The sequence below is a fragment of the Triticum aestivum genome, chromosome 6B (genome assembly GCF_018294505.1).
Source record: "Triticum aestivum cultivar Chinese Spring chromosome 6B, IWGSC CS RefSeq v2.1, whole genome shotgun sequence".
NCBI classification, from domain to species: Eukaryota; Viridiplantae; Streptophyta; class Magnoliopsida; order Poales; family Poaceae; genus Triticum; species Triticum aestivum.
In genome coordinates this window covers 10713387-10739308 of record NC_057810.1, presented here as the reverse complement: position 1 = coordinate 10739308, position 25922 = coordinate 10713387, and the positions used below count along the sequence as shown (strand labels likewise).

Genomic DNA, 25922 nt, shown 5'->3' with positions numbered 1-25922 from the left:
GACCCTCGCGGAGTCATCACAGTAAATGGAAACACCGAACGCTCTCTCCAAACAGAGGAGCACACAGCGGCCCTGGCGGCGGAAGTACAGAGCAGCCTCTCAAGGCAGCTCTCCAATCCGGGTATTAAACGTCCGGACAACATCAAGCGCGCCCGAAGCAACCTACAACAGAGCCGGCTGGCACGATCTGAGTAAGCATAGCATTGCGGCCCCAACGCAGCCCTCATCAGATGGTGCTATCGGTACCACGCATACATAATTACGCTTTGAAAATACCATGGGCATAAGGGGAGGGGCACAACTACGGCACGCCCAGAATGCGGCTCAACCGCACTTAGGGGCTCCCTATTCGGCCGTTTTCCTTTTTTATATATATACTTTCAGGACCCAACTACTTAGAAGGCCTGTCCGGCAATACACTCGCCGAACACACGATGCAACAGCCAGGGTGAGGAGAAGCCGCGTCAAATGTCCAGGTGGTCACTATAACGAGCTTACTACCTATTTTACTTAAAATCCCGCAGCTTGCCCCTGGAGGGGGACATGTCAAATAATCCCATCTCTTACTTATCGCACTATTTGTATCGTTCTGCTTTCATAGCAGCAATTTTTTAATAATAAACAATACATAGCTTCTATCTATTATTGTATTCCTTTATATATATATATATATATATATATATATGTTTAGTCATGACATTATGCAACCGTACACTCTGGTACGGACAATACACCAGGGGCTAAAGCACCCCATAACATGGTGTGAGAAGACCGAACACTCTTATGAGTGCGGCACCCCGAACTTATAGCACTAGATGCATCGGCTCCGAATCATGTCTTTGGTCAATAGTTGGGTTTGCCCGGCTCCCATGTTTTGGTACCTTACGTTCCGCAGTGTTGGCTAAGGTAGCGCTCGGAGAACTACTGCGATTGTGCCCCAGTTGAGCTGGGGTAACACCTCAGTAGAGAAAGCTAAAACTGACCGTCATGATAGTGCGAGAGACCGGTCGCTATTCGCGAGGTTTTTCGAGTCCTTAAATACTTATGCCGCTTAGAGCGAGGAACCGGACTTATCCGGCCTAGGCGTGGATAGCGCCCCGAACTCGGTCTTCCGAATACTAGGGGCTTCGCCAAAATTTAAAATTATAGAGTTCTATGGCTAAGTGACAGTGATAAAGCATTAAAAGTCCGACGGCCTGGTTCGTTGTGCTGAGCGCCTCCCTAGATGGACCCAAGAGTGGGAACAAGAGCACTCAGGTTTATCCCGAACACCCTAGCACACGTGGCATGGGGGTCGAAGCCGACGACTTGCATCTCTTAGATTTGATAAACGGCCGCACGGAAGGTAATATTTTAAATTAACAAGCGTTGCTTAGTGCATATGAACAAAGTTTTCAGCGTACAGGATAACAGATGCGAGCCCACTCAAAAACTACATCTTTAGTGCATTCGTCCGCTATACGGCGAGCACCCTTCAGGACGCCCTTATAATATATCTCGGGCGTGCGATACTCCTTGCCCAGCGGGGGCGCATTCGTCAAAAGCTTCTCAGCGTCCAGTTTGCCCCAGTGCACCTTAGCACGGGCAAGGGCCCGACGGGCACCTTCGATATAGACGGAGCGCTTGACGACCTCAATCCACGGACACGCGTCCACCAGCCACCGCACCAGACCGAAGTAGCTCCCAGGCATGGCTTCTCCAGGCCATAGCCAAGCTATGAGGCCCTTCATGGCCTGTTCGGCCACCTTGTGGAGCTCGACCAGCTGCTTCAGCTGGTCGCTCAGGGGCACCGGATGTTCGGCCTCAGCATACTGAGACCAGAACACTTTTTCCGTCAAGCTCCCCTCTTCGGCTCGGTAGTATGCGGCGGCATCAGACACACTACAGGGCAGATCGGCGAACGCTCCTGGAGAGCTCCGGATTCGGGTAAGTAGCAGATAATTAACTTTTATATTCTTGCTTTGCATAAAAAATGCCTTACCCGCCGCTATTTTCTTCATCGCCTCGATCTCCTGGAGGGCCTTCTGGGCTTCGGCCTTAGCGTTTTTGGCACTCTCAAGCGCCAATGCGAGCTCGGACTCTCGAGTCTTCGAGTCACGCTCCAAACTCTTGTATTTTTCCCCGAGAGCCTGGAGCTCTTGCCGCACCTCCGCCACCCGCGCCTCCTGCTTCTCTCGCTCGGCGCACTCCAGGGCCGCACTGTGTTCGGCCTTGGAGACCGCCTCCTTCGGGGTCGCCACCTCGGCCGTGGCCCCTGCAACATTTAAGTTGGTCCTGTCATTATTTGCAACCAAGTATTTATATATACATTTACATACGGTATTACATACCCTCCTTGTCCTCGAGCTGCTTCTTGGCACGGCTGAGCTCGCTCTCGGACCGCTCGAGGCTTCCCTTCAATGCATTGACCTCCACAGTCAGTGCGGCAAAGGTCAGCAGCGCAGCCTGCATTCCCATATCGACATATTTTTATTAGACTCCTGCGTATATCTTTTTAGATCCTCGGCTCGGCTTTTCTTTTCCGAACGCCGAACCGAGCATCAGGGGCTACTGTCTGTGCGGTAACATTTTTATATGTTTTGAACACATACCTCAAAGCCTGTTAACAGACTTGTACAGGCTCCTGTCAGCCCGCTTTTGGCGGACTGAACCTTTTGAATCACCGCACTCATAACAGTGCGGTGTTCCTCGTCGATGGAGGCACCGTTAAGCGCCTCCAGCAAATTGTCCGGCGCCTCCGGATGGACAGAGGTCGCCGGCGGTGTAGGCTTGCCCTTCTTATGAAGGCGCCACCTGTCGGACTCTGGAACCGTTGGTGGTTCCGGAGCAGTGTCCGCCCCGAGGACGGACTTAGATCCCTCCGGGGCTTTGCCCCCTTTGGGCCTGGAGTCCGGGAGGTCGCCTTGGGGCGCCTCCAGGACCACCTCCTCCTGGTTCGGTCCCTTTTGGGACTCCACCTCGGCGTCGTCCGCAGGGAGCGGGGAGAAAGCCGTAGGAAGTGAAGCGTTATTCACATCCGACGAATTCAGGGAGCCGCTCGACGAATCACCGAGCTGAGCTCTAGGTGGACTGCATTATTAAAATTCGGCGTCAGAAGCTATCGAATAATAGAGGGGCGCCATGAGCCATTTAGGTAGCCGGACACTTACGATTTTGCCAGGGGCTTGACCCTGGATGGCCATTCCTCCCCGCCGTCTTCGGCATCGGAGGCATAGTCCGGCAGAAGGGTCTTCCCCTTCTTACACCCCCCGGCCTCCCCAGTTGGGGCGGCCTTCCTTTTCTTTCCTCCCCCCGTTGGAGGGGAAGAGGCTTCTTCTTCTTCTTCCTCCTCCTTGTCTTCCGAGGTGGAGGGTGCATCGGGGTCGTCGAGCGATGAATCCGACACCACCGGGCGCCGGGAGCTCTTTCGAGTCCCCGTGGCCTTCTTCTTGGCCTTCTTCTCCGGCACCACGTGAGGTGCCGGAACCAACAGCTTCGTTAAACAAGCGTCCGCTGGGTCTTCGAGCAAAGGAGTCGGACAGTTGATCTGTCCGGCCCTCTTCTGCCAGTCCTGTTAAAGGGATGGGGGTTTAGATCCCGCGTAAAATCAAATCTATGGAAAACAGATACCCCGTAATGGGAAAATTAGCTCACCGCGCTGGCTTAGCGCTTGGCGCAGAATCCGCGATCCTCGGTGACGGGAGGCGAGACCTCGGAGCTCTTAAATAGCACCTTCCATGCATCCTCGTGCTTTGTGTCGAAGAGCGGGGACAGAGTCTGGTGCTGGGCCGGGTCGAACTCCCACAAGTTGAAAGCCCGTCATTGACACGGGAGAATCCGGCGGAAGAGCATGACCTGGACTACGGTGACAAGTCTAACCTTCCTGCTAATCAGGTCTTTGATGCAGGTTTGAAGTGTGGTCACTTCTACCGAGTTACCCCACGACAGGCCCGTCTCTTTCCAAGACGTGAGCCATGTGGGAATGCCAGATTGGAATTCAGGGGCCGCTGCCCATTCAGGGTCACGCGGCTCGGTGATGTAGAACCACCCCGATTGCCACCCTTTGATGGTCTCTATGAAGGCGCCCTCGAGCCATGTAACATTGGGCATCTTGCCCACCATGGCGCATCCGCACTCCGCTTGGCGGCCGCCCACGACCTTTGGCTTGACGCTGAAGATCTTTAGCCATAGGCCAAAGTGAGGCTGGATGCGGAGGAAGGCCTCGCACACGACGATGAACGCCGAGATGTTGAGGATGAAGTTCGGAGCCAGATCATGGAAGTCCAGGCCGTAGTAGAACATGAGCCCCCGGACAAACGGGTGAAGAGGAAAACCTAGTCCGCGGAGGAAATGGGGAAGTAAAACAACCCTCTCATGGGGCCTGGGGGTGGCGATGAGTTGTCCCTCATCTAGAAGCCGGTGCGCGATGTCGTCGGACAAGTATCCGGCCTTCCTCAACTTTTTGATTTGCCCCTCCGTGACGGAGGAGGCCATCCATCTATGTCTCACTCTGGACATGATTGGAGTAGGTTGAGGTGGGTTGTGCGGACTTCGGCGTTGGAGCTCGAGTGCGCAAGGATGAATAAGCAAAGGAGGAAGAAGGCGTGAATGGAAAGGGTAGATCCTTATCCCCTTATATGGGAGGCCAAAACTACGAGCCCCACCGGCCTAATAAAACCCGCTTATCTCCCAAGCACCGCGGTTAATGGCGCGGTTGGGTTACCCACGCCCGTATTGATGAGAATCCCGGAATAAGGGGACACGGTCTCTGCTTTGACAAGACGTGCCAAGGAAACCGCATCGCTAAATGCGTTGAGGTGGAACAGTAAAATGAATAAAAGCCTGGCCATGGCGTGAGGTCATGTTACGGGATACGTCAGCAGTAGATTGGTGCAAATATTATTCTCTCTATGGTGGCATGTGGAAATTATTTTGCAGAGCCGGACACTATCCTGGTGTTCAACATCTTCTATGAAGTATTTGGAGGAGGAACCCGCCTTGCAATGCCGAAGACAACTTGCACGCCAGACTCGTCGTCATTGAAGCCTGGTTCAGGGGCTACTGAGGGAGTCCTGGATTAGGGGGTGTCCGGATGACCGGACTATGACCTTTGGCCGGACTCCCGGACTATGAAGGTACAAGATTGAAGACTTCGTCCCATGTCCGGATAGGGACTTTCCTTGGCGTGGAAGGCAAGCTTGGCGATACTATATGAAGATCTCCTCCCATTGTAACCGACTCTGTGTAACCCTAGCCCTCTCCGGTGTCTATATAAACCAGAGAGTTTTAGTCCGTAGGACGAACAACAATCATACCATAGGCTAGCTTCTAGGGTTTAGCCTCTCTGATCTCGTGGTAGATCAACTCTTGTAATACCCATACCATCAATATTAATCAAGCAGGAGTAGGGTTTTACCTCCACCGAGAGGGCCCGAACCTGGGTAAAAACATCGTGTCCCTTGTCTCCTATTACCATCCGCCTAGACGCACAGTTCGGGACCCCCTACCCGAGATCCGCCGGTTTTGACACCGACACTTCTCCTTTCTTCGGAGTGACGAATGTCGATGGAGATGTTCTCGATGCGCTCTCGCAATCTTGATTGTGCGCCTTGCACTTATCGTTGTAGATCGAAGATAGATGCTTTGGTGATGTGGTTGTTCACGCCGTCGTTGTTGTCGAGGACCGGAGAGGAAATGCCTTGCCTATCCATCACAAGACTCGAGCAAATATGAGTGGGAGAAAGAGAAGAACTTATACCAATGTACCTTGACCGATGTTGACAATGAATCAAGTTCACTCAAATGCGGACAATGAAATAGCACTATTGGTACCAATCCTTGTCGGTTCTCACACCTACACAAGTAAAGCTTATGGAGGAGCTCGGCGAGGATAGTGGCACAAAAATTTAATGCAAAATGTTAGAAAGAGTCAATAATGTTGAAAGAGATTCACAAATTCGCAAGTGAAAGAAATGGACCAATAGCAAAGAATGGCACGCGGAAACACACACACGGATAGATAAATGGGGTCGTGCAACCAAGGAATGAGCACAAAATGTGGAATCCACGGAAAACGCTCGTGTTGCACAACTCAAGAGAGACGCTAGCACGATTGCTCAACAGGCGGATACGACACTTGTGCACAACCTATAAGATGCAAAATGGATAAACTTCTATCCCAAGTATGCTATGTATGTATGGTTCCCGGTGTTTCTCTCAAGATGATCCAAGATGATCGGATATGACAATCTTATATGCAATGTGGTATGATGCTATGGCACTTGCTTACAAGCTTCTTTGCTCTCTTTCTTTTGCTTAAAAGCTCTATTTCTTTTTTTTTCTATGGCCACTTTTGCACAATGCACAAACCAAGATAGCAATTGTGTATATGCGGGAACAAACTTGTGACACAAGATATGATACCAATATATGCACCACGATGATATGGTATGTATGCTATGGGAAGTATGATCACTAATGTGCACAAGTAACGTTGCCGGCAATACTCAAATGGCTAGTCTCGATAGGCAAGTAACGCAAAATGGGCTAGGGGTTATCAATGCAATTTGCATGGGGAATATACAATGGAGGGATACCACGATACCAAGATGATATGGAGGTTACCATCCTTGGCGATGATGAGTGGCGGTGTTCTTGATGTAGAAACCAAGATGATGGAGTCTCGTCCCTAAGTAGCCGAAACACCATAGGAAACGGAAAAACCACGAACTCAAAATCTCAAACGTCAAATGTCAAGATGCTGGTAGCGGAAAGCGGTGGAGGTTTGCACTTGGCAATGCGGAAGTGGAATGATGGGCTATACACGAGTCGGGGTTGAAGTTGCCGTCCCTAAGTAGCCTAAAAACCTTAGGAGACACAAGCCACAACTCAAACAAAATTGGGTTAAGTTGTGAAATGTATGGTGGGCACGTCTATGCGGAAGTGGTGGTGGTGGTTGCTGAAGAAGCAACCGTCCCTAAATAGCCGAAACACCTTAGGAGACTCGAATCACTACTCGAGCAACCACTAATGCTATGGTGAACAAAATGGGTTAGGTTGCGGAAGTCGGTGGTGGCTATGCGGATGATATGTGGAGGGCCTAGGCAAACTTGCCAAATTTTCAAAAATTTGATGGAGTCAAATGATGTTGGTGGTATTTTTGTGGGAAGGGGGATGTCAAGAGCTTCAAAACGAGCTAAAGAAGGTCAAAATCGGACTCCGGATGAATTAGTTATGGCTGAAACGGTGAAACGGGGAGGCTGAAATCTACAGGGACCGGATATCCGGGGGTTTGGCCGGATTTCCGGTGGCTGAATGTCCAGAACCGTGCGCGAAATGCGTTCCAGGGGCCGGATGTCCGGGCCAATGGCCAGATGTCCAGGGAGGCCGGATGTCCGCTGGTCGGGCCGGATGTCCGGGCTCCCAATCTGAGGATGAACTCGAGGAACTCGATTTTGGGGGCGGAAATTGATGATTTCGGGGGCAAAATTGCGGAGATTTCGTGGATGGAAGATGGGGAAACTTGGGGAGATGCTAGATCCACTTGAAACCAAGCAAATCCATGGATCAAAATCAACAAAACATCATCAAACCAACAAATCACAAAAAAAAATTGGGGGCAATTTTTGGTGGGGATTTTCGGATTTAGGACGAAATCAACAAAATCAAGCTAGAAAACGAAGGGTAGGGGCTCCAAAAACGTGATCAACGTGGCTCATAATACCAAGATGATGTAGGGCGGAACCCTAAGGTGACGATCTTTCACGTTTGGAGAGGATCCTACGGGGAATCATGAAGAACACGTGGAAGCACAAAAGGGGAAACACGGGGAAAACGAGAGAATCACTAAACCGACAAGGAATCAATCACACGAGTGCTAGATCACCGAAAACAAAGAGTAACACATGATCTACAAATCAACAAAGGTAAGGATACAAAGGGAACCGTTCTTCACCGAAAGGAGGTCTTGATTGTCTTCCCTTGAAGGGGTCTTGAATCCGCTTGGGGGATCTTCTCCGAAGAGGTCATGAACTCCGAGGAGAAGTATCCAAGTGGATGAGCAAGGCTCTCACACAAATATGAGCTAAACCAATGCTAACCCTAACTAGGAGGAGGTGGTGGAGTATATATGGTGCTAGCCCACGAAGGGGTAAGTGAGAGGGGGATACATGGGCCCTTGGCCCATTCTCTGCGCACAGGCAGGTGCCGGATCTCCGGGCTGGGGGCCGGACGTCCGGGGCTTCGCGACGGGCCGGATGTCCCGGCTGGGAGGCCGGATGTCCGGGCTGGCCTGGGTCTTCCAAATGCATTCGGTGATGGAGGGGCCGGATTTCCGGGAGGAGGGGCCGGATGTCCGGGCCTGGGGGGCGGATGTCCGGGCTGGCTTGGGCGATTCTGGCGCTCTGTGGATAGAAGGGGGCCGGATTTCCGGGCGTTGGGCCGTATGTCCGGGCCTAGCCAGATGTCTGGGCGTTGGGCCGGATGTCCGCGGCCTGTAGCAGCTAGCCCTTCTTCCTTCTCCTCTTCCATGCTTCCGCACACGCTCGGCCTTGGTCCTTGGGTTCTCCATGGTCTCCTCGGGTGTACCTGAGTATGCACAATGTCCGCGCTTGAAGTAGCAACCATGTCTCACGTGTGGAAAGTGAAGGTTTAGAGAGGAGCGAGTTCACCTTGTGTCCAATGGCGTATGCTCGAGGTATCGTCATATGTCCTCTTGGGGCTCGGAGAGTAGTCGGAGTGTACATGGGGATGAACGTGGGATGCTCCACATCATATGTTCTCACCAAGAACACTCAAGAGAGCAGCCTTAAACAAGGTATCCATTTTCTGAAAAGCTTGTGCCTGTTGAGCATCTTACTCTCCTTCAGGTTTGCCAAGAGTGGCGTCATAGCAACTCATGGTTTGAAACCATAAGAGTGCTCTCATGCGCTACCTCTTATAGTGGATACCCTCAAACATATGAGGTCTCGTGGAAGGAGCAAAACCACTTGCGGTAAATTACCAATTATAAGGTTTTTGGATTGTTGGAAATATTAGCAATGTACCATATGATTTTATTAACAGAAATGCTAGATAAAGCATGACTAAAGTAGCAGAGATGTAACAAGTCATGTGATCTGACAGAGAGAAGGTAAATAACACATGCATATATGAACTAGAACCAAACACCTCTAGAGTAGACAGTAGATCAAGTTGCATATATGAAGTAGAGCCTAACATGTCTAGGGCAAATACTAGAACGAAGAACTGTGGCAGGACCTCTAACAGGAAAAACCAGAACACGTACGGAATAGCAGCAGCAATAGTAGCACTGGACTTGGGGTCGTTGTCCTAGGTAGCCATGTCGTCGAGGAGGTTGTCGACGTCGGGGAGGTAGTCGTCGGAGTTCGGGGCGTCCGTGACGAAATAGTCAGTAGTCGCACAGAGCGCTCCCCAAAAACCTTATCACCCTTCTCCCGTACATGACTCAAAGAAGTGCGGTTTCGGAGGCCTATTGTCCCGACCTGCAGTGCACGCTACAAGCCGGGATGAGGAAGATCGTAGCAGCAACGCAGTGTTGAGGAACCGGTGGCGAGAGGAAGAATGAGTTCTGGTGCATCTCTCTGAGAGGAGCGACCTCCCTTTTATAGGCACAACAGAAGGAGGCGAGAGGCTGCGCCGGGAGCTGAAGGGAACGAGGGAGACGAAACGAACATGCAGCAACCTTCGTATTCAATATCCACTACAGCAAGAACTTTTCAGCTCCCGAGTGACCATTTGTATACCCGTAGTGCGTGGCAAAAATTTAGACATCGGCTCGTTCCCTCAACCCGCGGCGCGTCGTGACGAGGCGTGGCGGGCGGCGGAGGAGGAGCGCGCATGGATGTCCGTCTTGTTCTAATGCTCATACAAGCGGGGAAAGAACCTCCCTTATAAAGAGGTCCAACTCCCTCTAAACTAGCAATGTGGGAACTAACTTTAGTTCCACCTCTTGCCTTGCACGAATGGGCTGCGTGGGCCTGTATGATTTATTAGGAATTTCTGAAACTGCTATTGGGCTAGGCCCAAATAGACAAAAATTCCAGCATTATTCTGGCTTCAAATATCGGGTGCTCCAATATAATCATTGAATCAGATAGTTTAAATGCATTTGAGGCAGTTTCATACCCTGATGCTTACATGGGTTTCGATGCGTCAATTATCACCGAGACTCCTCTGTTGGCGACATACTTTTCAAATATCAGCTTTGTTCATCGCGGAAGGGAAATCAATCTTGTTGCTGATTGTTTAGCAATGCATTATTTTAGTCTTGGTTTATCTCAATTTTGGGACTCCAATCCCCCTGACTTTATTCTTCCACATATTGTAAATGACATGGGCCACATGGCTATTATATGAGGAATAAAGTTATTTATGTTCAAAAAAAGACCTGTTGATGTTACCATACATTTTGGACAAAAGATTTTCACAACATGAAGGAATGTTTACCATGCCCAAACGCTTTTCGGCCAATTATATTTCTTGCAATTGGATTTCATAGCTATTTTGAGAATTGAGACTGCAAGACATTATTATAGTTTCTATTCCACTATGGTGGTTCTCATTCTTAGTTGCCTTGTGCGTCAATCCATCACTCACTGTGCTCACCGACGATGCCAGCTGCCGCCGCATCCCGTGTGTTATATAATACCCCGAATTTACAGAGACACGACTATGGAATACAACATGTAAGTTGACCAAGTTTGACTTTTTCGGACAATTACATGTTCGGAGAATCTGAGACGCATCGCGTAGATCAAAATGGCCTATACGTTTGCGCACTACGGAGTTCATATGAATTTTGGAGACAATGATTTATTATGAGAATAAACAATGACAAAAGAACTTGTTTAGTTAGGGATAGACGAGGAGAAAAGAAGAAATAAATATCTCTAATCCTAACGCTGTCGTGCACGAACCCAAGCCACGAAAGCCTCTTCCGGAATCTAGCTATCGTTGTCTCGGGTTCGAGGCCTTGCCACTGCTGTCGTAGTCTTTTCAAACATAAGGTACCAGGACTCTAAAAAACTGCTCAGATGTACATCGTAGCAGCATCTGGTCCAGTTACATTTAACATCCTAAGCCAGTACCAAACTAGCCACTGGCTCAAAACTCAGCTAATAAATACTCATACTATTTTACTGGCTTCCCTAAGACAGTTCCTCCTACCGCACACCCAGCTGCCACATCAGAATTGTAGCGTGGCTCACTCTTCTTCGATCCAAGACCTTCCTCATCCTATTGTGGCGCCTCTGTTCCAAGAAAAGCAGAACAAAGATGAAGATAGAGACATAATTTAGCTTGACAAGATCTGGACAACTAGCTGTACAACAAAAATCAAATGTTGCACTACACTCGAATGTCAGAAAGTTAAGATCCTTCTAGTAATATAGATACTAAATGCATTGATACCCTAAAAAGATCTATTAAGAGTTTACCCACTAATACATACAAAATTGGACATATAAGAGGGTAAAACGAACATCACCCAGGTACCTTACATGTTTTTAGCTTTTTAGATAGATTACATTATACACTTTCCATATATAAGAGGAACATCTTCATTGTGATATAACTATATCAGAAAACATGAATAATAACAAACATGACAGTGTAAACATGAATAATCAGAACTGAAACACATTAGAGAAACAATATGCTTCGTCATACAGACATGGAAAATTGATTCTATTGTACAACAACATTTGAAAAAACACTTAAGGATTAACATGCTCGGGCAAACTGTCAAAATGAACAAGTCCTCTATCATCTTCAGCAAAAAAACAAGGGAGCCAGATAAGCTTGCACTAATGAGCATGCTTGGAACCATTAGGCAAGCTAAGGCTGCTTAGTACCTTGCCCCAATGCTCGTGGGTATCTTGAAAAGAAACAAGTAACTTAATATATTTTTAAATATCTAGTTAACCCTTGAGCATACCAACAATATCACTTCAAACAGTTATCAGAAGTAATATGAATGACTCTTGGCAAAATAATAGACCGGACTATTCTATGTACGCAATGCAGAGGACTTGTATTACCTTCGGTATAGAAATCTCTATATGGATAACACACTCTGTAAGCCAAGTTTGGTTTTGTACTAATATGTCTGAACTGCATCGAGTCAAGCTGGAGCATGAAGTGATGACAAGATTCGTAACACAGGAAGATGACATTTGTGTCCTCGTCATACCCCATCATCATAATCGATGTTGATAACCTCGGGAACAGGGGATGTGAAATTTGATCGCCCAGTTGAACAGTTTTCTTTAGCACCCATGAGACAGTGTCCTCGTAGTTGGATTTCCTCACCCATAGTTGGATGCTTAGGTTTTTTGAGCGAACGGCCAGGCCAAGGCCACCGTCCTCTGTTCGTAAGGGCTGAAAATACGAGCAGTTGGCATCAGCATCATAGGCGTATGCCGGCTTCTCAATCACAACAAGCGTCCTATTTTTAAAATCGAGCTGAAGGATGTCGGAGCTTAAAAGCAACCAGCAAAGTGTACTTCCAACCAGGACGCTGGGCCTGTTCCTATAAACCCAACTTCGAGCGGCTGTCGAGATTACTTGTCCCCATACACCAGACTTGGATTCATAGAGACATGTGAATTTCTTTGCTCGTTTAGGATAGTCCCCAACCAGTACTAGTGTAAATGCACTCAAGTGGCAGTCACGGTGCACGGGGAGACCGTCGGAGGCGCAGCAGAGCACCGCGGCGGTCTGGACCTCGCAATCAGTGCCATGGTTGAGCCCTGGCGGAAAAGCCACGTGGCGCTGGACGCCGGCGATGGGGTTCCACAAGAGGATCTCGCGGCGTGCATGATCAAGAAAAAGGGCTACACCATGGCGGCAGTCGACGAGGTTGAGGAGGCCAAGACGAGGGATGGAGCCCAGCACGGGGGTGAACCCTGCCATAGGAGTGAAGCTGGCCCCTCGAAATTTTCTGTCAAAGTAGCCCAACAATGGAGGCTTCCGGTGGTGCTCGCGGAAGCGTTGGACGAATCGGCGGTCGGCGAGGATGCCATGCCAGCGCTTGTAGACGAGGGAAGCTGGGAGGATGGAGGGTGGAGGCAGGCGGAAGAGGATCTCCTCCAGGAGATTCTCGTCGTCCATCGGGGGCGCCGACGCTGGCGGGGAACGGCGGCTCATCCAGGCCAGATGTTGCGCCTTGCGTGGATCCAACTCCCCTGTGGCTCCACCGTGACACAGTCGGCCACGCCGCCGGAGAGAGCCGAGGTATGTAGGCGGTGGGTTCTCGAGTCGGTTCTTGGCACGGGAGGTCTCGGCAGTGTCCGCAAGATACACATAGCCGCGGATATGGGCCAGCGAGAACAACAGGCCCAGTTCAGGCATGCAGATGCACGAGCTGGGAGGATCGCCTGAAAAAAGAAAAAGAAAAAAGAAAAACGAGCTGGGGATCCCGTCTTTTTTGATCCAGTACTGCTTCTACCTTCCTTTCTGCGACGAATTTATTAGGGGCTGCTACGCGTCCGCCGACGCATCTTTTTAAAAGATCGCCCGGCTCGTCAGTCATCATTGGCGCCCTGCATTATTGTAACACAAGCCTTGTTGCGGAACTTTTTTGCAACCGGCAGCGCCCTCCATTATTGCAACACAAGCCTTGTTGCAGAATTTTTTTGCAACAGAGATCTTGTTGCAGAATATCTTTGCCATGTTATTAAAGAAGGAACTTTTGCAACACAAACGATATTGCAGAAAAAATTGCAACAAAGATGATGTTTCAAAAACACCGCGTCCATAGCTGACAACACTATCTTTGTTCGCGCGGCCGGTGATGGCCAGGGACAGCATGGACGTGGCCTTGCATGTGGTCGCGGTTCCCTGAACCATCACGGCGGCGGTCATACCGCATCAGATGTCGACCCCCCAAAATAACACCTCCCGCGGCTGCGACTACTCTAAAGCACTCGTCGTCCCCTTCCCCTCACAATCCGTGGGGGGCTGTGATTCTTGCAACAAGACACACTGGCTGCAAAAAAGCATCCTTTAGCGAGTAGATTTGGGTGAAAGATTGAGAGAAGTCTAGAGAGATACAACACACCATGGAAGAAAGGAAAAAAGCTGAACGGCTGGAGTGCGTGAGATAAGGATGGAGGGAACTGCTCCCTATAGATAATGCTGGACGGGCCCCATGCAAGACACATGTTGTCGCGCAGGAGAGGCGGCAGATGCTCGCGAAGGATCGGCCGTCTGATCTGAGTCATTTCCCAAATTTATTCACGGTTGTTGACCAAAGACCAGCTGATGTTAGCATACCAACTTCAGCAATGATGAAACTTCATTTTGGACAAAAACTTTTCTCAACATGAAGGAATCCACTATATCACTAAGCTCCTTAGGATTAGAGGCTGCTCATTCAATTGAGGTCATCAATTTAGAATTGGGTCACTTATGTTGACCGAGTCAACAATCTCTCACTCAATTCTTTTAATTGAGAATGCTCTATAATTTTGGAGCTCTCTCGTTCCAATGAAAAATTCAATATTGAATTTAGTTCATGATTTTGACTGGGCCAACAATTTTCAAATCAATCGAAAGCAACCGACCTATGAAACCATACAAATCCCACGCACCCTCACCAATCAGAAAAAAAAAGGGTGAACATGTGATAATGTACCACCAATATAGTACATGCAGCTATCGACATAGAAAATTTCTCCACATAAGTATATGTTAATTAGCAGACAAACAAAATCACACCACAAAAGACCCATCAAAACACCGCATCATATGAATAAAAAACACATACTCCATCATCTTCCCCGCAACACAAACCAAATACTCTCTCTGTTTTAAAATATAAGGTGTATGAGTTTATAGAAAAGCTACATTCTTTTAGCTTTGACCAAGTTCAGAGCCAAAAATATCAACATCCACAATACTAAATACTAAATAAATGAAATATGAAAATTCATTTCAGGATGAATCCAGAAATCTGATTTGATATTATGCATATTGATATATTTCCACAAAAATGTGGTCAAACTTAAAGAGGTTTGACATTTTAAAAAAACTAATACACCTTATATTTTGAAATAGATGGAGGAAAAAACTTAATTATGAAAACCCAGTGACATCAATGACGTAGCAAAGCCCGCCCAAGTCTTCTAGTGTTTACCATGCCCAAATGCTTTTCGACTAATTATATTTCTCGCAATTGGATTTCACAGCTATTTTGAGATTTGGGACTGCAAGACATTATTATAGTTTCTATTCCACTATGGTGGTTCTTACTTGCGTTGTGCGTCAATCCATCACTCACTGTGGTCGCCATCTCTACTCATTACTAGAATCCCCATCCGTCTAGATCTGCGTCTCTCAAGACCCTGGCTCACCGACGTTGCCCGCTGCCCCGACATGATTTTGGAATACATAGTGTAAGTTGACCAAGTTTGACTTTTTTGAGACAATTACATGTTCGGAGAATATGAGACAATGAATGATGTCACCTCATTGCGTAGATCGAAATGGCCCATACGTCTGCGCACTACGGAGTTCATATGAATTTTGGAGACAATGACTAATTACGTGTATAAAAAAGGACGAAAAAATAGATCAGATAAGGATAAAAGAGTAGAAAATAAGAAATAAATATTTATAATCCTAATGCCGTCGTGCATGAACCCAAGCCACAAACGCCTCCACCTCTGAAAACTAGCTGTCACTGTACAGGGTTCGAGCCCTTGCCGCTGCTGTCATAGTCTTGTTAAACATAAGATACCAGGACTCTAACAAACAGTTCAGATGTACATCATAGCAGCATCTGGTCCAGTTACGTCGAATATCCTATCCCAGTACCAAACTTGCCACTGGCTCAAAACTCAACTAATAAATGCTCATACTATTTTACTGGATTCCCTAAGACAGTTCCTCCTACCGCATACCCAGCTGCCACATCAGAATTGTAGGGCGGCTCACTCTTCTTCGATCCAAAACCTTCCTCATCTTATTGTGGCACCTCTGTTACAAGAAAAGCAGAACAAAGATCAAGATAGAGACATAATTTACGATGACAAGATCGGACAACTAGCTGTGCAACGAAAAACAAATGTTGCACGACCCTCGAATGTCAGAAAGATAAAATCCTTCCAGCAGTACAGATACTAAATGCGTTGATACCCCAAACAGATCTATTAACAATTTACCCACTAAGACATACAAAATTGGACACATAATAAGAGGGTAACACAAACATTGTCACTGTTATAAAACTACATCAGAAAACATGAATGACACTCCCTCCATTTTTGTATACAAGGCCACTATCAAAATTACAATTTGCAACTATATAAGGCCACTAACATCAATTGAGGTAGAATTGATGAAGTTTGCCTCGTATTAGCAACCGAGGACATTAATACCCCTTGCATGCATGTGGGAGGGAGAAGCTTGGTTTTCATGTACCATATTAATCAACCAACGAGGAGTGAGAGGGTTGTCTTGTTGTGCGTTAAAGAGAAAAATAAACATTAATTAACACGTCAAGCGAGGAGAAAAGACAAGCTTGCAACATTGGCTTAATTAAGCATTAATTTCTACCTTGGTACATGTAATATGGGTTTGTGGCCTTGTATATAAAAATGGAGGGAGTAACAAACATGGCAGTGTAAACTATAATAATCATAACTGAAATACATTAGAGAGACAATATGCTTCAACATACAGACATGGAAAATTGATTCTATTGTATAACAACATTTGAAAAACTCTTAGGGATTACCATGCTCAGGCAAACTATTAACATGGACATGTCCTCTATCATCTTCAGCAAAAACACAAGGGAGTCTGAGAAGCTTGCACTAATGAGCACGCTTGAAACATTAGGCAAGCTAAGGCTGATTGTTACCTTGGCCCGATGTACGTGGGTAAGTTGAAAACTTAAAGTAATATGATAACCCTCCAGACAGAGCATAAATAGAAAAAATAAATTAAATTGTCGATATCATCACCATCAAGACAAAGAAACAGGAAACTCCAATTGTTTCTAAATATATAGCTAAACCTTGAAGACACCAACGATATCACCTCAAACAGTTATCAGAAGTAATATGAATAACTCTTGGCAGCATAATTGACAAGACTTTGTTATGTATGCAATGCAGAGAACTCGTATTACCTTCAGTACAGAAATTTCTATATGGATAACACATTTTGTGATCCCAGCATGTTTTCGTACCAATATGTCTGAACTGCATCGAGTCAAGCTGGAACATGAAGTGATGACGATTTTCAAAACATAGGAAGATCACATTTGTGTTCTCGTCATACCCCATCATCATAACCGATCTTGTTAAGCTCGGAAATAAGGGATGTGAAATTTGATCGTCCAGCTGAATAGTTTTCTCTAGCACCCACGGCACAACGTCATCGCAGTTGGATTTCCTCGCCCATAGTTGCATGCTTAGGTTTTTTGAGCAAACAGCCAGGCCAAGGCCGCCATCCTCTCTCCGCAAGGGCTGAAAATACTAACAGTTGACATGAGCATAGGCGTCTGCTGGCTTCTCAATCACAACAAACTTCTGATTTCCAAAATCAAACTGAAGGAGGTCTGCGCTGTAAAGTAACCAGCAAAGTGTATTTCCAACTAGGACGTTGGGCCTGTTCACATAAACCGCATATCGAGCCGCTGTCGTGATAACTTTTCTCCATGTGTCAGACTTGGATTCATAGAGACATGTGAATGCCTTTGCTTGGTTAGGATATTCCCCAACCAATACTAGTTTAAATGCGCTCAAATGGCAATCACCATGCACCGGGAGATCGTCGGAGGCGGAGCAGAGCACTGCGGAAGTCTCGACCACGCAATCACAGCGATTGTTGAGCCAAGGTGGAAAAGCCACGTGGCGCCGGACGCCGGCGATAGGGTTCCACACGAGGATCTCGCAGAGTGCATGATCAAGAAAAAGGGCAACACCGTGGCGGCAGTCGACGAGGTTGAGGTGGCAAAGACGAGGGATAGAGGTCATATTGGCGGTGAACCCTGACATCGCAGTGAAGTCGGCCCCTTCATATTTTCTGTCGAAGTAGCCCAAGAGAGGAGGCTTCCGGTGGTGTTTGCGGAAGCGTCGAATGAATCGGCGGTCGGCAAGGATGCCACGCCAGCGCCTGCAGACGATGGATGCGCGCCGGAGGGACGACGGCTTAGGAGGCAGGCGGAGCAGGATCTCCTCCAGGAGGTCGCCGTCATCCAGCGGCGCTGGCGAGGAACGGCGGCTCATCGATCCAGGCCCGATGTGGCGCCTGGGGTGGGATCGCACTTATTACCACCACCCCTCTGGCTCCACCATCACACAGTCGATGGCGGCGTGCTGATGGCTGTAACCCCACGTCGCCGCCGGTGGGATGTGGGACGGGCGGCGGCTGGCGGCCGTGGGTTCTCGAGTCGGTTCTCGGCACGGAAGATACACACAGCCGCTGATGTGAACATCCGGCCCAGTTCAGGCCCAGATGAAGCGAGCTGGGTGGATCCCGTCTACTGTTTTTTTTCACCGTTGGTCTCCAAAGACCAGCTAATATTAGCCTACCAACTTCAGCAATGAGTAAGGGCGACGCTACGCGTCGGCCGGCGGATAATAAGAAAATATCTGCTGCCTCGTTAACCATTCGATCGACACATTAATGGCCGTCCGATATATCCGCGTAAGTAGCCACTTCTTTGCAAAGATTGGTGTTGTAGAAGACCCTCTACAACTGCAAGCTTGTTGCAATCACCCGATCCTATACGTTTTTATTTCTTGCAACAAAGGTCTTGTTGCAGGAATTTTTGCAACAAAGTTCTTGTTGCAGGAATTTTCGCAACAAAGGTCTTGTTCCAGGAATTTTAGCAATGTGTTTTTTTATTTTTTGCAATAGGTCTTGTTGCAGATTTTTTTTGCAACAAAGGTCTTGTTGTGGAAAATGTAAAGATCAATAGAATCCTTTTGCAACATGGGTCGTGTTCCAGATTTTTTTTGCAACTAGTATCATGTTGCAGAATTATTATTTTTGCAAATATGGACCTTGACATGACTGAGAAGGTTTCGACGGTAGGAGCTTGAGGTGGTGGCGCTACGGCTGAGCTGGCCGTTGGCGTCAGATGGCAGCCACCTGTGTTTCAGACGCCTCACTAGTCGCGGTTGTGGTGCTCGTGGTGGTGCCGCTCACAACTTGAATGCTCCCGGCACATCGCTCACCGCCGTTATCATGGCCGGTGGCTGGACTTGGGAAGTCCACCTTTGCTAGCAAACACCATTCGTGCTTTGTAGAAGATGGCTTATGCAAGCGGTTGCAAATTAATAAAGGGAAGAAATGAGTGGAGGGAAGAGGTTGTAGAAGAGATAAGGTTAGGAAGAGAGATGTGGATGGATCATGAGGACACGTGTTGTTCAGCGGAGGTGGATAACGCGTTGAAGTTTTCCGCCGGCTGGAGGGAAGCTTTTCCCAATGAGTGAACCATGATAAACTAACAAGAAAATTTTCACAACTTACTACACAAAACGCTTTTCAGCCAATTCACCCATGATGAAGTAACAACTAGCCAATTATATTTCTCGTAACTGAACTGCATAGAGCTTTTGAGATTTGGAGCTGCGAGACAATATAGTTTCTCTTCCACTGTGGTGGTTGTTAGTTGCATTCCGCGTGAATCAGTCATTCATGTCACCACATGCACACTCTACCTCTATGAGCACCTTTGAGAGACTGAGCCGGTATATCATCTTAAGATTTATGAAGTCACTAAAGACGCCACGTAGTCGATGGGAGCATCTCCTTCCACAGAACGGCATTGATGAAAATCCTGAAATAAACCTAGGAATAAATATGAGCACCAGGAGCTACAAGGTGTCTGTGTCATGTGATGTTACGGTTCGTACCGGCGCGGCAACTCCATACCTAGGTGTGTGTGTTTGGTATGACTGTTGCCTAGTCGACCGCGGCTAAGTTCCTTGTTAAGCTTGGAACAGGGGATGTGAAATTTGATCGTCTCCGGTTGAAAAAATGTTCCCATTTTTTTAAAATGTTGTTTACGAAATATGTTCATGCTCAAAAATTATACATAGATTCAAAAAAGGTTTGTGTTTTCAAAAAATGATCTAGTTTTTAGAAATTATTTTAATTATTTAAAAATGTTCACATTTCAAAAAATACTAACCTTTTTGTAAAAAACTCATGTTTTGAAGTTTCAAAAAAGTCTCACCTCTGTCATCGTTGATGACTTCATTAGGTTCCGAGGGACATAATATCCATGATGTCAAATTGTGTCAAAGTGGTTAGCTAGGTGTGATGTCCAGCAGTTACTCTCGCGTTCCATCCCTGGCACCAACACTTTTTTTGGGATTTTAATGTTTGAACTGACACAACCAGCAAAAAATAAAATTTGTTGCTCAACAAAGGAAAAACAGACAAAAACAAACAAAGGGCCACCTAGATGTGAGCTCTTATCTCATATCTAGGTGTGACATAGTCAAACCCTAATACAAAAAGGTGTATTTGTATATATGGTTATTTTTGCAGAGACAGATGAAGATGGATAAAAAGATGTAAATCTTCAAAAAGGTGTAAAGGAGTATAGAAATGCACCTCACACGGATACAAAAGGTGTAATGTTCAAAAAGATGTCGGTCAAAAGTCACATGTAATCAAGCAATTGACATGCTACTCAAAAACCTCCGCATGAATCACGTAACAAAAAAATATAAAGCACCAAAATGTAGATTAACTTGTAGAGTTTTTATCAATTCACTAGTAGAAAAGGGGCCAATGGTCCAGGCCGGTCCAGCCATTAGTCCCGGTTCAACCCAGAACCGGGACCAATGGGGGCATTGGACCCGGTTCGTGAGCCCCGGGGGCCGGCCGGGCCACGTGGGCCATTGGTCCCGATTCGTCTGGGCCTTTTGGTCCCGGTTGGAGGGACGAACCGGGACCAATGGTCCTCGCTCCTGGCCCACCACCATTTGTCCCAATTGGTGGCATGAACCGGAACCAAAGGCTGCCCTTTAGTCCCGGTTCATGCCACCAACCGGGACTAAAGGGTTGGTGATGAAGTCATGTACCTAGGGTAGGATCATGGACTTATCTAGGATACCCTACCCAAGGACATCCTTAGAAGAAGCTACCTTCTAGTCGACCAAGAGGGACTTCACTCGACAAACTCAAGGACACTCGACGATGAAGATAGCCACTCGACCATGAAGCTAACCACTCGACGGCCAGGAGACCTAAAGTCACTCAGCACACAACGGTCTGTCATTAAGTAGCTTTAATAGTCTTCATGGCACTTTATAAGGGCGTTACCAGTAACCCCCTGTCTTAATGTACTTTAAACCCTGCATAACTGTGGGCCGGAGGGGTCTGGCGAACTCTATATAAGCCACCCCCCTCCTCAGTGTAAAGGGTTCGCATCCCTGTAACTCATACGCACACAATCCAGTCGACCGCCTCCGGGCTCCGAGACGTAGGGCTGTTACTTCCTCCGAGAAGGGCCTGAACTCGTAAATCCCTTGCGTATACAACTACTCCATAGCTAGGATCTTGCCTCTCCATACCTACCCCCCATTCTACTGTCAGACTTAGGACCACGACAGTTGGCGCCCACCTTGGGGCTGGTGTCTTAGCGACTTTTTGGAGAAGATGCAATTTGTCCGATTGCCTTCATCATGGTTTCTGGCGGAGCTCTGGTCAAGGGCCGCGAGATCCGTCTCGGTGCGCTCGCTTTCATCGCCGACGACTCCGCTTGGCTCCAGGAGGCACCACTTGACATCGACGCGCTCCCCGTCCGCGGTGCGACGCACTTTCGGGCGTGTGTCCGCGGCGTCCTGCTGCGGCAGCCGTCGACTCCATACCGGTCGACTCCTGTGTCGTCCTCCCTCCCTGTCTCCCGCCAGCGCAAGCGCTCCGGTCGGTCGAGGCTTCAGCGATGGGTGAGACACGCAGTGGCTCGGCAATCGCCACCACCCAAGTCGCGGCAATTGAGCCCGACAAATCTCTCTACGGCCTGTTCGATCTGTCGACTGGCTCCATAGAGACTGCATCTGAGTGCGACAGCAGTGATCCAGCGGCGGAGGTCCTGATGGTCAACGGGCCTCGTAGCCCTCCCGGTTTCCCCCGCATCGACGGGATGGACGATGGAGGCGACCCCGCTCAGGCCCACGAAGAATATCAGCCCGAGCCACTCACTTCTCAGCAAAGAGAAGATCTTCGCCGCCGGAACATGGATGCCTTGCATACTCCCATCGCAGGAGAAACTCCTGAGGCTCGTGCCTTGGAAGAGGTGCGTTTGGCCAACTTGGCTGAACGCACTCGATTGGAGAACCTCCAGCGAGCACTTGACGAGCGTGCGCGTCAACGAGTACCCGACTCCAGCCGGCGTCAGCTCTTTCCGCAACCAACTCAGGTATATCGAACCCCGATTCAGAATTTGGCAGCTGCAGCCCGTATAGCGGAGTCAATTCAGCCCTCTCAGTCGGAGGCTGGAAGAGGCTTGATGCAGATCAGGGATTTGCTCCGGGCGGCAGGAGATCAGAATTCATTTTGTGTCATAGTCGCGCAATAGGATTCACAGTCGATCCGTCGCTGCGAATAATGTTCAGTCGGCTCACAGCGCAAGGTCACCTCCGAGGCGCGTGGGACCACTATGATGACCGATTTGATCGTGATGATAGGCGTCGAGTGCCCACTCCTCCCCGAGAAGTGGGTCTAACGCCCATCGGCAACAGGATGACAGGCGCCAGCTCAGTGTTGGGCGGAGAGCTCCGGTCGACCCCAGAGAACCAGGCTTTGACGCGAGATCCATCATCGTGTAAGGTTTGGTCGATCGGAACAGAGCTCATAGAGGTGGCCATGACAGAGATGTGCCCACTAGCAGCCGAGTCCATGTTTCAGGTCCAGAATGCTTTAGCAGAGCCATCAGAGCCGCAGTGATACCCCCCAACTTCAGGTTGGCGACTGGGGTAAGTAAGTTCATCGGAGAGTCCAAGCCTGAAACTTGGCTTGAAGACTACCGAGTGGCGGTACAGATTGGTGGTTGTAATGATGAGGTGGCCATGAAGCATTTGCCACTCATGCTAGAGGGTTCGGCCAGGGCGTGGTTGAATCAGTTAGCTCCTAGCAGCATTTACACCTGGGAAGATCTTTCCCGAGTGTTCGTTAGGACGTTCGAGGGAACTTGCAAGCAACCGGCCGGATTGACGAAGCTGCAAGTCCGCGTACAAAAGTCGAGTGAAACATTGAGAGATTACATCCAGAGATGGATCACTTTGCATCATACCGTGGAGAATGTGTCGGACCATCAAGCGGTCTGCGCCTTCAAGGATGGTGTCAAGAACAGAGAGTTGAGCCTGAAGTTTGGTCGAACCGGAGATATGACCCTGAGTCGAATGATGGAGATTGCCACCAAATACGCTAATGGTGAAGAAGAGGACAGGCTCCGGAGTGGCAAGTATAAGCCGAGTCAATCGGAAAAAGGAAACTCCAGTAGGAAGCAGAAGTGGAAGGCCGAGCCAGCTGCTCCTGGAGAGGCTCTGGCTGTGACTCAGGGCAAATTCAAAGGGAAGCCCAAAGGATCTTGGAACCCAAGAAGGTAAAGGATAAAGAAGGAAATGACGTGATGGATCTACCGTGTCACATCCACACGAAGAAACACGAAGAGGGTAACTTCATCTACCCGAAACATACCACTCTCCAGTGCCGGCTCTTAATCCAGCAGTTTCAAGGAAAACAACCCAAGGACAAAGAGAAGGAGTCGGACAAGGCCGAGGACAAGGAGGACAGTGATGGAGGGTACCCTCATGTCAATTCCACCCTGATGATTTTTGCTGATGTAGAGAGCAAAAGTCGACTGAAAGTGATCAACCGAGAGGTAAATATGGTCGCCCCGGCGACACCAAGCTATCTGAAATGGTCGCAAACTCCCATTACGTTCGACCAGTCCGATCACCCTACTCACATTGTCACCCCTGGGAGGCAAGCGCTGGTGGTCGACCCAGTCGTCGAAGGCACTCGACTGACGAAGGTATTGATGGATGGCAACAGTGGGTTGAATATACTGTATGTAGAGACGCTCAAGGGAATGGGCATTCCGATGTCCAGGCTCAGCTCCAGCAACATGAGTTTTCACGGAGTCATTCCTGGAAAGAGGGCTGAGTCACTCGGCCAAATAGCTCTGGATGTAGTGTTCGGCGAGTCGAAGCATTTCCGCAAAGAGAAGCTGACATTTTTGAAGTCGTGGATTTCCAGAGAGCTTACCACGCTATTTTGGGAAGACCAGCCTATGCCTGCTTCATGGCTCGACCATGTTATGTGTACCTCAAATTAAAGATGCCTGGCCCCAAAGGCGTGATCACTATCACTGGCAGCCGGAAGAAGGCAGAAGAGTGTTTCCAGAAAGGCTCAAAGATTGCGGATGCCCAGATAACAGTGGTAGAGCTGGAAGGATACAAGAAAAATGCAGATCCGAGTGATTTGTTGCGAGCCAAGAAGCCCGCCACAGAGTCAGCGTTCCAGTCGTCTGGGGAGAGCAAACCTCCCACTCGGGGGCTTAGCTGCAGCTCAGTGCTCGCCTAAGTTTTTGAAAATCCTACCGAGTGGAGAGCAAACCTCCCACTCGGGGGCTTAGCTGCAGCCCAGTGCTCACCTAAGTGTATTGGGGAACAAGTCGATTGCAATGAGCGCCTCGCTTTAGCCTGCAAAAGACACCACAAACCAAATGCAAACATATTCAACGTCGAATCCAAGTTCGGATAACACCTAACGGAACCGAAAGTGCTCAGGCGCTAAGCCTGTTAAGGTTTGTCGGTTACAAAACTCACTCGGCATACCGAGGCAAATTTAAAGTATCAAGCTCAGAAGTTTTTTACCCCTCCTGTGGAGGGCTGGAAGGCGCAACAAACTCATCCAGGTCGATTCCATCTGCAATCCGAGTGGTAGCGGCGATGAAGGTCTCCATGAAAGATTGGAAATCATGCTTCTTGGTATTAGCCACCCTAAGGGCCGCCAGCTTGTCCTCTCGTGCATCCTTGCAGTGAACGTGGACCAGAGACAGAGCAACATCCGCGCCACACCTGGCAGAAGACTTCTTCCACTCCTGCACTCGACTTGGGACCTCGTTCAGTCGAGTCATCAGAGACTCGAGGTTGTTCTGGAGCGTCTCTCTTGGCCAGAGTGTTGTGTCGATGCGAGAAGTTGTGACCTTCAGCCTTGCGAGACAGTCGACGGCAGCAGCAACGCGAGATTCAAGCCGAAGCACATTCATGGCGACTTCATCTTTCACGGGAGAGTTGATGCTGGGATCCAGGGTTATTTCCAGTCGACCAGTATCCTCTTCAAAGTTCTGGCAAAATTCTGCAAGCACAACCACTGAGTCAAGACAACAGTCGAAGATCACAGTTAAAATGTTTGTTTGATACAAAAGATTACCTTCAAGCATGAGGAATAGCTTCTTGGCGAGTCCACCCAAACAAACCTCCAGGTCGTTCTTCTTTCCCACCAACTCACTGGCCTTGTCACTTAGAGCAATCTTATCACTTTTCAGTCGACTGACCTCCTTGTTGGCAGCATCAAGAGCAACTTTCAGATTGGTGTTTTCTTCTTCAAGCTTGGTGACTGAAGCCAGCTTCTCATCTGCGAGCTTGGTCTTCTCTAAAGCCGCTTTCTGCATCTCAGCCAAGGCAAGGTCTTTCTTCTTCAGGGCATCCCTCACTTTGTCTGCAAAGTTATAGCGAGATCAGACTCTGAAACAAACGAGAGGCAAAGGCAGTCGTCGAAGGCCTCACCAAACATACCTTTAGCTTCCTCCTTCGCCTTCGTTAGGTTCTCTTGGCTCAGTTTCAGATCAAGCTTGAGATGGATGTGTTTGTTCTCCAACTCAGTATAACGAGCCGCAAGGTCGCAGGATTTCTACGAAGAACCAATCGACAGATGTCAAAGAC

The 25922-nt window shown here is 48.4% G+C and overlaps 2 protein-coding genes across 2 annotated transcripts; both read right to left on the bottom strand.

Annotated features, from left to right (window-relative positions):
• Nucleotides 1–10939: 10939 nt before the first annotated feature.
• On the bottom strand, nucleotides 10940–13270 carry LOC123133098 (uncharacterized). The gene is made up of 2 exons (XM_044552638.1): nucleotides 12039–13270; nucleotides 10940–11249 (listed from the first exon to the last, which is right to left on the bottom strand). Exons 1-2 carry the CDS (start codon nucleotides 13144–13146, stop codon nucleotides 11236–11238), a joined length of 1122 nt encoding a protein of 373 aa, XP_044408573.1. The 5' UTR covers nucleotides 13147–13270; the 3' UTR covers nucleotides 10940–11235.
• Nucleotides 13271–15635: 2365 nt separating this feature from the next.
• LOC123133097 (uncharacterized) lies at nucleotides 15636–18417 on the bottom strand. Its single transcript, XM_044552636.1, has 2 exons — nucleotides 17135–18417; nucleotides 15636–15978 (listed from the first exon to the last, which is right to left on the bottom strand). Exon 1 carries the CDS (start codon nucleotides 18234–18236, stop codon nucleotides 17484–17486), a length of 753 nt encoding a protein of 250 aa, XP_044408571.1. The 5' UTR covers nucleotides 18237–18417; the 3' UTR covers nucleotides 15636–15978; nucleotides 17135–17483.
• Nucleotides 18418–25922: the final 7505 nt, after the last annotated feature.

Excerpts from the sequence above, each read along its gene's own strand:
- LOC123133098 (XM_044552638.1), bottom strand. The coding sequence starts at position 13,146 with ATGAGCCGCCGTTCCCCGCCAGCGTCGGCGCCCCCGATGGACGACGAG.
- LOC123133097 (XM_044552636.1), bottom strand. The coding sequence starts at position 18,236 with ATGAGCCGCCGTTCCTCGCCAGCGCCGCTGGATGACGGCGACCTCCTG.